Raw genomic sequence first — 16863 nt, 5'->3', positions numbered from 1 at the left:
TCACCAAAATAGAGTTATATTGATAACCATAGGTTAATTGTAAAAGACCTCAATACTCCACTCTCAGCAATGGACAGATCATCTAAGCAGAAAATCAGCAAAGAAACAAGATCTTTGAATGACACACTGGACCAGATGGACCTCATAGATACATGCAGAACATTCCACCCTAAAACAACAGAATACTCATTCTTCTCAAGTGCACATGGAACTTTCTCCAGAATAGACCACATACTGGGTCACAAATCAGGTCTCAACCGATACCAAAAGACTGAGATTATTCCCTGCATATTCTCAGACCACAGTGCTTTAAAACTGGAACTCAATCACAAGAAAAAAATTGGCAGGAATTCAAACACTTGGAAGATAAAGACCACTCTGCTCAAGAATGTTTGGGTCAACAAGGAAATCAAAGAACTTAAACAATTCATGGAAATCAATGAGAACGAAAACACATTGGTCCAAAATCTATGAGATACTGCAAAGGCCGGCCTAAGGGGGAAATACATAGCCATTCAAGCCTCACTCAAAAAAATAGAAAATCCCGAATTCACCAACTAACTCTAAATCTTAAGGAACTAGAGAAAAAGCAACAAACGATGCCTAAGCCACGCATTAGAAGAGAAATAATTAAAATTAGAGCAGAGATCAATGAATTAGACCAGAAACACAGTAAATCAGATCAACGAAACTAGAAGCTAGTTCTTTGGAAGAATTAATAAGATTGATAAACCACTGGCCAGACTTATCCAAAAGAAAAAAGAAAGGACCCAAATTAATAAAATTATGAATGAAAGGGGAGAGATCAAGACTAACACCAAGGAAATAGAGACAGTTATTAGAAGTTATTATCAACAACTATATGCCGATAAACTCAGCAATCTGGATGAAATGGAGGCCTTCCTAAAAGCCCATAAGCTGCCAAGACTGAAACAGGAAGATATTGACAACCTGAATAGGCCAACAACCAGTAACGAGATTGAAACAGTGATCCACAATCTCCCAAAAAACAAGAGTCCAGGGCCTGATGGATTCCCTGGGGAATGCTACCAAACATTCAAAGAAGAAATAATACCTATTCTACTGAAGCTGTTTCAAAAAATAGAAGCAGAAGGAAAACTTCCACACTCATTCTATGAGACCAGCATTACCTTAATGCCCAAACACACAAAGACCCGATCAAAAGGAGAATTTCAGACTGATATTCCTGATGAATATGGATTCCAAAATCCTCATCAAATTCCTAGCTAATAGGGTCCAACAATACATTAAAAGGATCATCCACCACGACCAAGTGGGATTTATCCCCGGGATGCAAGGGTTGTTCAACATTTGCAAATCAATCAGTGATAGAACACATTAATAAGAGGAGAGAGAAGAATCATATGGTCCTCTCAATTGATGCAGAAAAAGCATTTGACAAAATACAGTTCCCTTTTCTGATTAAAACTCTTCAGAGTATAAGGATAGAGGGAACATTCCTCAAGTTCATGAAATCCATCTATGAAAAACCCACAGCCAATATCATCCTCCATGGGGAAAAGCTGAGAGCCTTTCCCTTAAGATTAGGAACATGTCACGGATGCCCACTGTCACCATTATTGTTCAACATAGTACTAGAAGTCCTAGCAACAGCAGTCAGACAACAAAAAGAAATAAAAGGTATTCAAATTGGCAAGGAAGAAATCAAAGTCTCTCTTTTTGCAGACGACATGATACTTCATGTGGAAAACCCAAAAGACTCTACCCACAAAGTACTAGAACTCATATAGCAATTCAGTAATGTGGCAGGATACAAAATCAATGCACAGAAATCAGTTGCTTTCTTATATACTAACAATGCAGCTGTAGAAAGAGAAATTAGAGAAACGATTCCATTTACAATAGCACCAAAAACCATGAGATACCTTGGAATAAACCTAACCAAAGACGTAAAGGATCTATACTCTAGGAACTACAGAACACTCATGAAGGAAATGGAAGAAGACACAATAAGCTGAAAAAATATTCCATGCTCATGGATCAGAATAAACATTGTTAAAATGTCTATGCTACCCAGAGCAATCTATACCTTCAATGCCATCCCGATCAAAATTCCAATGACATTTTTCAAAGTGCTGGAACAAACAATCCTAAAATTTGTATGGAATCAGAAAAGACCCCGAATCAGCAAGGAGATGTTGAAAAAGAAAAACAAAGCTGGGGGCATCACGTTGCCCAATTTCAAGCTATACTACAAAGCTGTGATCACCAAGACAGCACGGTACTGGCACAAAAACAGACATACAGACCAATGGAACAGAATAGAGAAACCAAATATGGACCCTTAACTCTATGGTTAAATAATCTTCCAGAAAGCAGGAAAAAACATGCAATGGAGAAAAGACAGTCTCTTCGATAAATGGTGCTGGGAAAATTGGACAGCCACATGAAGAAGAATGAAACTCGACCATTCTCTAATGCCATACACAAAGATGAAGTCAAATGGATGAAATACCTCAATGTGAGACAGGAATCAATCAAAATCCTAGAGGAGAACATAGGCAGTAACCTCTTTGACATCGGTCACAGCAACTTCTTTCAAGATACGTCTACAAAAGCTAGAGAAACAAAACCAAAAATGAACTTTTGGGACTTCATCAAGATCAAAGCTTCTGCACAGCAAAGGAAACAGTCAATAAAACAAAGAGGCAACCCACAGAATGGGAGAAGATATTTGCAAATGACACTACAGACAAGGGGCTTACATGCAAGATCTATAAAGAACTTCTGAATCCGAACACCCAAAAAACAAATAATCAAGTCAAAAATGGGCAGAAGACATGAAAAGACACTTCTCTGAAGAAGACATAGAAATGGCTAACAGACACATGAAAAAATATTCAACATCATTAGCCATCAGGGAAATTCAAATCAAAACCACACTGAGATACCACCTTACACCAGTTAGAATGGCACAAATGGACAGGGAAAGTAACAACAAATGTTGGAGAGGTTGTGGAGAAAGGGGAACCCTCTTACACTGTTGGTGGGAATGCAAGTTGGTACAGCCACTTTGGACAACAGTGTGGAGGTTCCTCAAAAATTTAAAAATAGAGCTACCCTGTGATCCAGCAATTGCACTCTTGGGTATTTACCCCAAAGACACAGATGTAGTGAAAAGAAGGGCCATATGCACCCCAATGTTCATAGCAGCAATGTCCGCAATAGCCAAACTGTGGAAAGAGCTGAGATGCCCTTCAACAGATGAATGGATAAAGAAGATGTGGTCCATATATACAATGGACTATTACTCAGCCATCAGAAAGGATGAATACCCAACTTTTACATCAACATGGATGGGACTGGAGGAGATTATGCTAAGTGAAATAAGTAGAGAGAGTCAATTATCATATGGTTTCACTTATTTGTAGAACATAAAGCATAGCATGGAGGACATTAGAGAAGGAAGGGAAAAATGAAGGAGAGCAATCAGAGGGAGTGATGAACCATGAGAGACTATGGACTCTGAGAAACAAACAGGGTTTTGGAGGCGAGGGGGCATATTAGTTCAGCCCAGTGATGGGTATTAAGGAGGGCATGTACTGCATGGAGCACTGGGTGTTATAAGAAAACAATGGATCTTGGATCACCATCTCAAAAACTAATGATGTATGGTGACTAACATAATGTAATAAAATAAAACAAATAATAATAAAGTATTTTTTTGTCAATGGAGAAAAAAAAAATCCTAGAGGAGAACATAGGCAGTAACCTCTTGGAAATCAGCCCCAGCAACTTCTTTCAAGATTTATCTCCAAAAACTAGTGAAACAAAAGCAAAAATTAACTTTTGGGACTTCATCAAGATAAAAAGCTTCTGCACAGCAAAGGAAACAGTCAACAAAACAAGGAGGCAACCCACAGAATGGGAGATGATATTTGCAAAAACAATACAGATAAAGGGCTGGTATCCAAGATGTATAAAGTGCTTCTCAAACTCAACACCCAAAAAATAAATAATCACGTCAGAAAATGGGCAGAAGACATGAAAAGATACTTCTCTGAAGAAGACATACAAATGGCTAACAGACACATGAAAAAATGTTCATCTTCATTAGCCATCAGGGAAATTCAAATCAAAACCACATTGAGATACCACCTTATACCAGTTAGAATGGCAAAAATGGACAGAGAAAGAAACAACAAATGTCAGAGAGGTTGTGGTGAAAGGGGAACCCTCTTATACTGTTGGTGGGAATGCAAGTTGGTACAGCCACTTTGGACAACAGTGTGAAGATTCGTCAAAAATTTAAAAATAGAGCTACCCTATGACCCAGCAATTGCACTACTGGGTATTCACCCCAAAGACACAGATGTAGTGAAAAGAAGGGCCATTTGCACCCCAATGTTCATAGCAGCAATGTCCGCAATAGCCAAACTGTGGAAAGAGCCAAGCTGCCCTTCAACAGATGAACTAATAGTTGCTTTTCAAAGGGATATATCTAACACTCATGTCAATGAGAAGCTGAGTCCAAAACCGCAAGGCATACCCCCAGGCAGAGTCTGCTTCCCTTTGCCAGAGACTCCAATTGTAAAATCATTAGTTACAGAGACTTAAAGCTCAAAGTGGTGAATATGAACGTAGAGTCCTAAAGATAAAAAGACTGACACAGCTTGCTGGACACTTTCCATATCAGAATGTTGTTTTGGGCCCTATTCAAAAGATGCTAATTTGTGGATTAACTGATATAAAGGACCAAACAGCAATCCAAATCCAATATGCAAAGGATCCAGTTTGGTGCCAGGCCTCCTTTTCAGTGGTAAGGGGCTGAAAAGACAACAATTTTTCTTTAGCCGCCTGAGGATTCAGTACTGTGAATCTGCCTACACAATCCCAAGCATATAACTTGGCAAGCAGACTCCTGGATTTTGTTGGCAGTTTTCAGAAACTTTTCTTAGGAGAGGTGTGATAATGCCACAACCAACACTTCTGAAACTGAACCTTCTGATTACTGATCATCAGTACATCATGTATATGTATTAAAGTTTTGGAAATCAGTGTGTAAACACTAGCACTAAATTCTGATTTATCCAATTTTCACAAATGACAATGAAGTTTAGGTAACCTTGAAGGAGAAGTACAAAGCATACATCAGAGGCCTTGTTACATACATGAAAACAGATCTTGAACCTCAGGTGCCAGTAGTTTGGGAAAGAAGATGTTGTCAATGCTTAAAACAGTGTACCATGTGCTATTAAGTGTATATAATGGATTCAGTTAGAGTCACGTTGTCTGTAACTGCTGAAATTATAGGGGAAACCAATTGAATTTATTTAACAGTAATCCACTATAAACCTCCAGCTCTTCTTAAGAATTTTACATTGGACATACGTGGTTGTTCTGTAGTTACCTTCCATCTCTTATAGATTATGCTTCCTTTAAGTATTTAATCAGGGTTGTGATTTTCTTATTTCCTCCTGGGTTTTGATACTTTGTGTTAAACTACCCAGGATGAGACAGAAAGCCTGGTGGGGAAGGTGTTTAGGTTTCCCACTAACACTTCTCTACATGTGACTGAATTTCATCTAGCATTTATGGGACAGGGAAATACAAACATGTATTTATTATACATTCATATGTAGAGGTCACACCAAGATTGCACAGAATTGACCCCAAAGTTTTCATTCACAAGGTCAGATATGAGTTCTCTTTATTCTAAACATGGCCAAAACCCATAACTTGATTCTGGATGCTGTTTCATTCCATGGGTCCTGTAGAATAAGTGACTTGGTTATCCATATTTAACAGTTATAAAAGTTTCATTCTCTTCTCTCATCAAAATTCCCCAGCCTATTCAGCCATCTGAATCCACATGGCATTTGATTTCCCCTCGGGATGTTATGGAACCTGGACTGGATCACCCAATGGAAGAACCAGGTGGCACTCGGAGATCTTTGGAGGATAGGAGGTTTATTTAACACCAGCGGGCTCAGAGGAGAATGATCTCCAAAGGTCTGAGCCCCAAGCACAAACAAAGGGAGTAATTTATACACTTCTACTTCCACATACTTGGTACTTGTGGCGCTCACAGGAGGCGGGGCAGGGAGAAGAACCTGGAAGAGCCCCAGGGCAGGGACTGGGACTCCCTTGCTGGCTCGGTTGGCCATCTTAGGACACAGATTTTTCCTTTTCATTCCTCCCTTTCAATGCCTTTTCTTACTTGAATGGGCATAGATTATTATTAGGGTTCTTGCCAGTCTAGAGGTCTGTATTGGGTTACCGGTAGTTGTAATTTAATTGATTCTATCCGAGAGCTGATGAATTGGGTGATGAGATTAATAATACATGGATCAAACAGGAATGCCAATAGGATCATGAGGAGAGGACCAGCTAGGGAAAGGAGCCATGTAGCCCAGCTCCAGATATTAACCAATTGCCCCAAGAATTTGCTAATTCTTCTCTCCTGTGTGCAACCCGATCTTGTAGTTGTTGGATCTTGTCTCTGACTAACCCTGATTGATTCATACAGAAACAACATTCCTCATTTAGGAAGAGACAAAGTCCCCCCTTTCCATCAGCGAGCAGGTCCAAGCCCCTCCGATTCTGTAGTACCACTGCTGCAAGGGAATCTATCTGATCTTGTATAGTCATAGACTTGGCCACCTGTTCCATATCTTCTGTGAGATTTTCTGACAGTTTCTGGTAGTAATAGGAGGATGAAGCGATGCCTCCTATTCCAGGGCCAAAACCATTGTTATGCCCAATCCAACCAACAGTGGGATGAATTGGGCAGCCCTTTTGGGCCGTGTATGTGCCAACACGGGAATGGGAAAGGATTGATTATTGGGGATTATATCTACCTGGATAGTAAGAAGCATCAATGCACATGTCCCCACCCAGTTAACTGGTAAGCATCGATAAATATACCTTCCACACATGAAAAGGATGCCAGGTTCTGGAGTGCACCATGATGTGGCAGACATGTACCCATCAAGCAAAATGCAGCTGTGGGTTTGAAGACATTGGGTGGCAGATAGGCTTCCTACTGAATGTGTTTCCCCAGGATTATGGACACAGTCGGGGGCTGGGTAAGACAACAATACATCGGCCGGTTTTGGGTCTATTTCTGTGGGTTTGGGAGGATCACCTGTGGGTCTGATCAGGTTGAGAAAACTCAGTGGGCTTGCTATAAGCGGAGGGAGCCCAGTTCGCAGGCAGAGCCAGCAATCTGCAGCCAACCGAGGGTTGGTTGTGTTGAGTAAATGGTGGACCCCTTCTAATATACCATTTACTTGAGGGTCTAGAGTGAGAGGTCCCCAATGGGGAGGAAACCTCAGCAGGGGTTGATAAAGGTAAGGTTTCCAGGAGGTTAGGCCCTTTTCCTCAGGACATCTCAGATCCCTATATCCCCAGTATAGTCTGGGCCTAATTTTTCCTGTCGTGTCTCTCCCCTATTGTGACAAATAGTAACTTCCCTCAAGTCATAACATTGTCTCAGCATGCTAGGGTATACCGAGGTACAAGAACAGGGAGACCATGGAGTTGGTGTTGTCTATTCTTGGTTGGATGTGTCTGCAGTTAGAGTGAGAGTGGGAGCTCAGGCAGGGGCCTTCCGGACAAGAGTGGGGAGAGGCTGTGGAGGGGCCAGGGGGTCTCCAGAGGGTAGGGCCGCATATCAGTTGGGACATCGGTCTGTCAGGTGACCGGACAGGTAGAACAGACCCTCGTGTTGGCAGAGGGTTGGGTGGCATTTAGCACATGCATTGAGGTTATTTGCCCAAGAGGGCTTGTGGTAATTCTGGCATGTACATGGTGAGTAGTTGGTGCTCCCTAGTATCCCTATGGCCTGGAGAGTGAGGGAGAGGAAACCTGTGAGCAAGCGAGTGTAGTAATACATCCTAAGGTGACCCAATAAACAACAACAATGGCAAGTCTCTGGGGGAAAGTCCAGTCAGAAGGGGCAACAGTATAGAGTCTGACTCCTAGGATGAGGGATATCATGCCGATGAGGGCTAGGGACCACGACGAGCAGGTGTCCATTAGCGGTGGGGTTTCATCAAAGGCGAAGCTGGAGCAGGTTTGTGTGTGTGGCTGGACTTTCCACTGGTGTGACTCCCCATCTGAGTGATAAGCTTTCTTCACTCTGGAGTGGTGGACCCATGGGGTGACACCTGAGACCTTGAGGGCAGTAGGGGTGGTTAGTACAACAGTGTGGGGCCCTGTCCACTGCAGTTTGAGGGGGTCTTTCTTCCAATCTTTGACCCAAACTGAGTCCCCTGTTTGGAAGGAGTGTACCTGAGACCCTAAGGAGATAGGGGTCTGCTCAATGGTGTATTTTTGTAATTCATTTAGGGTGGCCCCCAGGGCCTGAGCTGCTCCTTTATTTTTTTATCTCCAACCTGATGTAAGTTTTCTGGAAGGCTCCCCAGGCATGGGGGAGGCCATCCATATATTAATTCCAATGGGGAGAAACCTAATGTACCAGGCATGCAGCGAGCACACAGGAGAGCTAGGAGTAGCAGATCCATGGGAGGTTAGTCTCCTGACAAAACTTTGCTAAGGTTCCCTTGAGGGTGCAATTCATTCACTCTACTTTCCATGAACTTTGGGATTGGCAAGCAGTGTGGAGTCTCCAGGTGATGTTGAGAGATTTGGTCAAGACCTGTACAATGTCTGCCACAAATGCGGGCCCATTGTCACTATGGATTGTTAATGGCAGGCCGAACCGGGGCATGATCTCCTGCAAGAGGACTTTAGCTACTTCCCGGCTTTGCTCCGTCCTGGTTGGGAAGGCTTTGACCCACCCAAAGTATGTGCATACTATTACTAGGAGATATCTGAACCCCCTGCTAGGCTGCACATCTGTGAAGTCTACCTCTAGATCTTCGAAGGGGGTTGCTCCCATCCTCTGGACACCTGGCGGGGACTGTGGTGCAGACCGAGCATTATTTTTAGCACATGTTATGCACCGTTCACTCTTTGCTCAGCATAGTGCTGGCAGTTGACTGATGTAGTAGTGCTTCTTGAGAAGGACCTCTAATGCAGTTTCTTCCAGATGAGTGAGTTGGTGGTGCTTCTTGACTAGATGCCCTCCAGTTGCTGTTGAAACGAAGACGTGCCTGTCTGACATCATCCACCATCCCTTTTCAGTCAGGGTGGCCCCCTCAGCCATGGCCCATTCTTTTTCCTTTTTAGTGTAACTGGGCGGAGGGACTTCTTCCAGGGGTGTCAGGGCCATGGTGAGGGAAGGGGCTCTGTCCATGTCCTCACTGGCTGTGGTCTTGGCTGCCTCATCTGCCAGATGATTTCCCCATGCTATGGGGTCTTCTCCTTTCTGGTGTCCCTTACAGTGCAGGATTGCTACTTCCTTTGGAAGCCAGACAGCTTTGATGAGTCTCAATATCTCCTCTTTGTTTTTGATAGCTTTTCCTGCGGCAGTTAGGAGTCCCCTTTCCTTGTAGATGGCTCCATGTATATGTACAGTAGTGAAGGCATACTGAGAGTCAGTATAGATGTTAACTCGCTTGCCCTCACTGAGGGTGAGGGCTTGGACTAAGGCATATAATTCAGCCCATTGAGCAAACCATCCAGCTGGTAATGTCTTAGCTTCTAGGACTTTAGTGGTTGTGGTTAGTGCATAACCCACTTTCCAGTCATCCTCTTGTAGGTAACTGCTGCCATTGCTGAACACCGTGAGCTCTGGATTCTTTATGGCTTGATCCTGCAGATCTGGACGGCTCACATAGATTTCAACAGTTACCTCAGAGCAGTCATGGTCTGGTTCCCCCTCTTCTGTGGGGAGAAAGGTTGCTGGGTTTAATGTCTTTACTGTTTCAAGGGTGACCCCCGGGTTTTCACAGAGGAGCCTTTGGTACTGTGCTAGCTGAGAGTTGGAAAGGAAGCGGTGCCCCTGTGCATTCATGAAGGACACAACTGCGTGAGGGACCTTGATGTTAAGTTCTTGACCCAGGGTGAGTTTGTCCACCTCCTTGATGAGTAGGAGTGTGGCTGCCAGAGCCATGAGACACGGTGGCCATCCCACTGCCACAGGGTCCAGCTTCTTTGACAGGTATGCAACTGGCCATTGCCAGGGCCCAACAGTCTGGGTGAGTATTCCGAGCGCTATTTTTTCCTTTTCATGCACAAAGAGCTTGAAGGGTTTTTCTACATCTGGTAGGCCCAGGGCTGGAGCCTGCCCCAGGGCAGTCTTTATCTCTGTGAAGGTGGCTTCTGCTTCTTCAGCCCAGGCAGGGGGTTCTCGATCTAGTCCCCCTAAGAGATCATAGAGGGGTCTTGCTATTGCTGAGAACCCAGGGATCCAGATGAGGCAGAATCCTGAAGCCCCCAGGAATTCTCATAGGCCCCTTTTTGTCTGGGGCTGTGGCAGGGAGATGATGACTTTCTTTCTCTCTGGCCCTAGTTCTCTCTTCCCTTGGGTGAGGAGGAAACCAAGGTATCAGACCTGTTGTTGGCATATTTGTGCCTTCTTCCATGAGACTCAGTATCCCAAGTCTGAGAGGAGGTGCAGGAGGGTCTTTGTGCCTTTTATGCAGTCTTCTTGTGTGTCACTGGCAAGGAGGAGGTCATCCACATACCAGAGGAGAGTACATCGTGTGGCCTCTCTTGGGAAGCTGGCGAGTCCACAGCCAGCACTTCCCCAAAGAGGGCTGGTGAGTTTTTAAACCCCTGTGGGAGGCGCGTCCAAGTCAGTTGCATCGGGCGCCCTGTATCAGGTTCAGTCCATTGAAAGGCAAACAGTGGTTGGCTCTGGGGAGCCAAGCAGAGGCAGAAGAACGCATCCTTTAAATCTAGGCAAGTGAGCTATCTGGCCAACCCTGGGGTTTGGCTGAGGAAGGTGTATGGATTTGGGACCACTGGGTGCAGAGAGTTGGTCACCTTGTTGATGGCCCACAGGTCTTGAACTGGTCTGTATCCCCCTCCTGGCTTCTTGACTGGCAAGAATGGGATATTCCAGGATGGCTGGCACTCGATTAGAATACCTGCTCCTTTGAGTTTGGCCAGATGTTCTTGGATGCCAATCTTAGCTTCTTGTGGAAGGGAGTATTGCCTTTGCCTCTGAGGTTGGGCTCCTGGGATCAGTTCAACAATGATAGGGGCCCAATTCTGGGCTAGTCCAAGTGGGTTGTCTTCAGCCCATACTGAAGGGAAGGTGAATCTGAACTCCGGTGGGCTGCTCAGTTGGGCCTGGGCACAGAATAGCCTTCATTCTTCTTCCCTTGGCATGGTAGTTGCTAGTACCCCATCTCCTCTTGCCTTGGGTTCAATCAGATGCTAGTGTGTCTGGTGGGCTCAAAGGTTATCTGAGCCCCAAGCTTGGAGAGTATGTCTCAGCCCAGGAGAGGGATGGGGCAATCAAGCAGATGAAGGAATTCATGTCGGACCTTGTGGGCCCCGAGTTCACACTGGTGAGCCTGGCAAAAGGGCTGTTGTATCGCCCGCATCCCAGTGGCCCCACAGATGGTCGCAGTCTTTTTGCTGAAAGGGGCCACTGGGAAGGTGACAACAGAGTGCTTGGCCCCAGTATCAACCATAAAAGTCACTAGTTGGCCCCCTACTTTCATTCTGACTGTGGGCTCATGGGGGCCAAGGGGGAAAGAGCCTGGTCTCCCTCAGTCTGAGTCTATTCTCGCAAGACCTATGAAGTCCTCCTCTCAGGGTTCTTCCCTGTAGCGGCTGGACTTTTGAGCCCTTCCCCGGTTGAGACATTCGTTTTTCCAATGCCCTTTCTCCTTACAGTAGGCACATTGATCCTTTGCCAAGGGGATTCTGGGTCTCCTCCCTTTTGGTGGTTGGGATCTCCCCGCCTTTGTGTCATCCTTTTCTTTCAGGGCAGCGGTGAGGAGGCTGACTTTCTTTTTCATCTTTTCGTCAGCTTCCCTTTCAGCTGTGACCTCCCTGTTCATGTAGACCTTATTGGCAATCTCTATTAGCTGGGTGATGTTCATCCCTGTGAAATGCTCTAGTTTCTGAAGTTTTCTTTGGATGTCTGGTGCGGCCTGAGCCACGATGGAGGTGTTTACCATCTGTTGGCTTTCCTGTGCCCTGGGGCCAAATGGAGTGTATATCCTGTAGGCTTCACATAGTCTTTTGTAGCAGTCCCTGAGGGACTCCCCTGGTTGTTGAGTGACCAAGGATACCTTAGTCATGTTCATGGGTTTCTTAGCTCCTGTCCAGATTCTCCAGAGGACGGCCTCCTGGTATCAGCGGATGTGGGCCTGTCCCTCATCCATGGTAAAGTCCCATGCTAGGCATTCCTTGGGTGGGGCTGTGTTAGCCCAGGCTGTAGGGTCAATGACTCCTGCTGGTGTGTGCTCTTCTAGGCACTGCCATGCTTCTCTCATTATTCTCCTCCTCTCTTCTGTGTTAAACAGGGTACGGAGTAACTGTTGGCAGTCTTCCCAGGTTGGCCGATGAGTCTGGAAGAGGTATTCCATGAGGTCTACCATAGCCTGTGGTTTCTCAGAGTAGGAAGGAGTGTTGTGTTTCCAGTTGAGGTCGGTGGGGGAGAAAGGTTGATAATACATCATGGAACAACCAGGTTTGACTGTCCTGTCTTCATCGCCCCTCTGGGGTTCCTGCGTCTCTCGTACCAGCATTTGGAGGGTGCTTGCACCTGGCCTGGGGCACAGCCTGGCTGCTGATCCCAGAGAGACTGGATCCTCTGGGCCCTGGGTGGTGGGGAGACTGATGGTGGTGGACTGTCTGGAACTGGCGGTGCATAACTTTGGGGTTCATATGGTGGAGGCAGGATTGGTTCATCTTCGGGATCTCCAGCTAGAATCTGTGGAGGCTGGGGCTTCTGTCAGTCTTCTTTGGGCCACTTGGATGAGGCGACTAAGACCCTGGCCTGTCCCTGTCTATTGCAAGCAAATCGCACCCAAGGGGGAATGGTCTGGGCAATTCCTAGCCAGGAGTCAAAGTATGGGAAATGGTTAGGGTGTCCTGGTTCTCCTGTTATGACTCGCCCCACTCGATGGATCATTGGGACATCCAATGTCCCTTCTGAAGGCCACCCGACATTAAATATGGGTCATTCCAATTCACATAGGGTTCTCAGTTTGCCAGGATTCATCCTGGCTCCATAGTCTCCGGAGAACCCCTTCTTGAAATTTTTGATCATGGTCTCGAGGACCGTGGGTTTACTCTGTCCTGACCCCATGGTGATATTCCTGTGCAATGATGCAGAGACAGACAAGGGGGGGGGGGTTGCCTCCTGAGGTGAGGAGACCAATCAGATGCCCTTGTGGCCATGTCCTGAAGGAGCTTAGGTGAGGCTTAGCCATAGCGGTCTCAGCGTTGTGACTTATGATCGGAAACTATTCCGATGCCACCCTAGGCTGTATGCCATTCACCACGGAATCTCGGATGGGGCCAATCAGACTCCATAGGCTTCTGGGGACCTTAAGGGTGGCCGCCCGTGGAGCCACAGAATCAGTTCACCTGGTGGTAGTCAGGTCGGACTGCACACTCACTCACACATTCACTCCAGAGGTTATTACATTCCCTCCCTGGGAATCCCTACCTGTGAGACCTCTATGAGGTCTTTGGGAGGTGATCAGGCTCCCCTTCCACCCCAACAGGTGGGTCTGTCTGGGTCTGGGGTCCCAGGCCTTACTGTGATCTGACGTCGGGACTGGGTCCTCACCTGCCAAGTCTCCTGGAGTCCGGTGGGAACAGCAGAGCGGGGCCGGTCCAAAGCGACCAGGCAGGAGACTGCTGAATATTAGGCAGGGCACTCCTTCTCCATTATGATCTATTGTTCTGTCACAGTCCCGCCATTGACCCCAAACTGGTGGCAACAATGGGCCAACGCAGTTGGGTTTCCCGGTCAGGTATCAAATGTTATGGAACCTGGATTGGATTGCCTGATGGAAGAACCAAGTGGCACTTGGAGATCTTTGGAGGATAGGAGGTTTATTTAATGCCGGCAGGCTCAGAGGAAAATGATCTCCAAAGGTCTGAGCCCTGAACAAACAAAAGGGGTAATTTATACACTTCTACTTCCACATACTTGGCACTTCTGGCGCGTGCAGGAAGCAGGGCAGGGAGAAGAACCGGGAAGAGCCCCAGGGCAGAGACTGGTACTCCCTTGCTGGCTCGGTTGGCCATCTTAGGACACAGATTTTTCCTCTTCAGGGACAGAGAGCTTTCAGCCTCATCTCTAATTATTTTTCCCTTATAGAAGCTGTGGCTGAGTTAAAGCGGAGGGAGGGATCAGAGGGCATGGAGGGCGAGTGTGGCTCTGTAACCATTAGAAAGGCTTTGTATTTACTTCTAATTTTGTGTGGCATGGTGGCTGACTGTGTCTTATGCAATCAAACTTCCCATGTTTTCAGATGACTCAATGATCTATGTCAGGTGGCAACACCTTAATTGCCAACATCATATATTTTAGCCTTAGACCATGTCTTGACTCAGCAACCACAGTCACATTAACTTTCAGTAAAATTGTGGGTATTGCACCATCAGGCTGACTTGGCTTACATAGCAGTAAACTTTATTTGAGAAATTCACCATAACTGCTGCCTCATTAGGAAGATATTATCTCTTATTTTCTCACATATTTGCATCATAAGAACTGGGGTTTTTCAAGGGAGGTGGGATTGATCAACAAGAGCTTATATACATTTCTTTGGTTCAGTTTCTCATTCTTATTGGTTAATGTCATTAGTAAAATCTTGGGTAGTAAGAGCCTGAGTACTATTCAAAGACTCATTTATGGTACACACAGGAATTTGTCTTAGAAAATCCCTCCAAGAGGGTCAAAACACCCTTATGCACACAGTACCACTTCAAAAGCCAACCAACCAAGCAAAAAGTAACTGAGATATTTGCTGTTATCTCCAAATGAATCTAAGGTTTGTATGTTCATGTGAAGGAAGGGCTGAGTCATAAGATAGCCCACCGATTTACATTCTTCAGGTTTAAGCATTCTTTGCCTAACCCTTTCATCTCCATAGCCAACTAGCAGAAGTTCTAAGGATTCTCCAGTTTCTGCTTTTGATTCTTGTGATGTCCTTCCTTTTAACTTTCAGTGTCATTGTGTGTAGACTCTGTTACCTAAAAAACAAAAACTTCTGCTTACCCAGGATCAATATTAGTGCTATTTGATACAGTAGAATGGGCCTGAGGCTAATGAACAGATTGAGGAGCAAGTTGCCTCACTAGGAGTTCAATTAGCAAGAAACAATGCATAGTTCCAGCCTCTGTCATTGCTCCTACATCCTGGTACTCATCCTGGAACCAATTCCTCAAATTGTCCTCATTAACCTTTTATTTTTCACATCAAGAATGACAGGTGGAGGATCAGCAATTTCACTCTAAATTCCTGAGACCCACATACCACAGGGTGATGTGAAATAGGCATTTGACATATATGTACACAGTAGACTGCATTACAGGAAAGGAAACCAGTTTAATTAACCTAATATTTTATAATGAGTAGGAAACATGCCTTTTAAGATTTTTTCCTCTGGAAGGAGACATTAATATTTATTAGATTTCAGTTAAGTATCCCTGCCCATTGCTACACAGAGAAATACTATCCCATCTTAAAAATATGTTTGTTATTCACACAAACAAAAAACGTTCAGTGCCTTGCTTGCAAAACTTAAACATGAGAAATCCATACAGAATTGTCTTCCAACAAAGTAAAAGAGGAAAACTGCTCTAAACATGCCATCTTCAAAAACACTAGATAATGGCAAATTTATCTCAAATTGAACTCCCACCAACAGGGTATAGGATCTCCCACTTGTTTATCTGGTTGACAATACATATTGTCAAAATTCATACAAATTGCTGATCTGATACATATGAAATTGTATATCATTTAAATTTCCATCTCTCTCTCTAATTACTGGTGAGACACACGAAACCAAGAAATAATTATTGAGCACCTACTATATGCCAGATACTATTTTAAGTATTTGAGATACATCAGTGAAAAAAAAGGAGGAAAACCACACATTACAGAGCTTATATTCTGAGGAGGGGGAAAAAAACTTATTAACTAAGTAAATTATAGAGAATTTTTCGAGAGAACATATGTTATTGAAAAGAAAAAAATAATGGGAAGCAGTTTAAAATAATGAATGTTTATTGACCATAGGACCTCCTATTTTGTGAAATATCTGTTAATATTTTTTACCAAGTTCTCTAATGGGCTGTTAGTTTTATTCTAATTTAATACATATTTTATTCATTCATTTTAACTATCAAAGTTTACCCTAATCTTATTTTGCCCCACGTTGTAGAGAATGATTTTAGGTATTAGAAAATTAAAGTCTATAGAATCAAATTTAACAAATTTTTCAATATTTGTGGATTTTCTGCATTAAGCAAACTTTTTTCCCATTTGCATGGGGGAAAAAACATTTCCTTACAAGTGATATTTTCCAAAAATAAGTATTAACTATTTTCCATTTGAAATTTGAGTATAATATGTAATAAAGGGATTAAAATTTACTTATTGGCAAACAGAAAACACATTAATACTGAAATAGTTATTGAATAAAATGTTTTCTCATCATTCATCTCATATGTCACCTCTGTTATGATTCAACTTTTCTATATGAAAATCTATTTCTATGTCTCTACTCTGTTTCCCTGATGTACATGACCTACCTTTTATCTTCTTTGAAGTCCAAACAGACAACTCTCCAGAGTTGCAAGAGTGCTCCTGTTAAAATATGAGGGAAATCATGTCGTGCCTATGCTGAAAATACTCAAATGGCTCCCCATCACACTCAGCATTAAAAACCATTCTAGGACTTCTAAGGTCCAAACTATCAGATTCTGCCAGATCCCCATCACCTCTCTGAACCTGCTTCCTGGTATTCTCTACCTCACTCACTTGGC

General features: G+C 44.2%; 1 protein-coding gene across 1 annotated transcript; it reads right to left on the bottom strand.

The window, feature by feature from the left end:
* Positions 1-5029: 5029 nt before the first annotated feature.
* Positions 5030-16853, bottom strand: LOC145717843 (uncharacterized). The gene is made up of 2 exons (XM_081808798.1): positions 16630-16853; positions 5030-15063 (listed from the first exon to the last, which is right to left on the bottom strand). Exon 2 carries the CDS (start codon positions 10001-10003, stop codon positions 8966-8968), a length of 1038 nt encoding a protein of 345 aa, XP_081664924.1. The 5' UTR covers positions 10004-15063; positions 16630-16853; the 3' UTR covers positions 5030-8965.
* Positions 16854-16863: the final 10 nt, after the last annotated feature.

This window comes from Leptonychotes weddellii, chromosome X (assembly GCF_054177405.1).
Source record: "Leptonychotes weddellii isolate Sample4059 chromosome X, ASM5417740v2, whole genome shotgun sequence".
Classification (NCBI taxonomy): Eukaryota; Metazoa; Chordata; class Mammalia; order Carnivora; family Phocidae; genus Leptonychotes; species Leptonychotes weddellii.
Note: the sequence above shows the minus strand (reverse complement) of the source record. Positions and strands in the feature narration are given on the sequence as shown.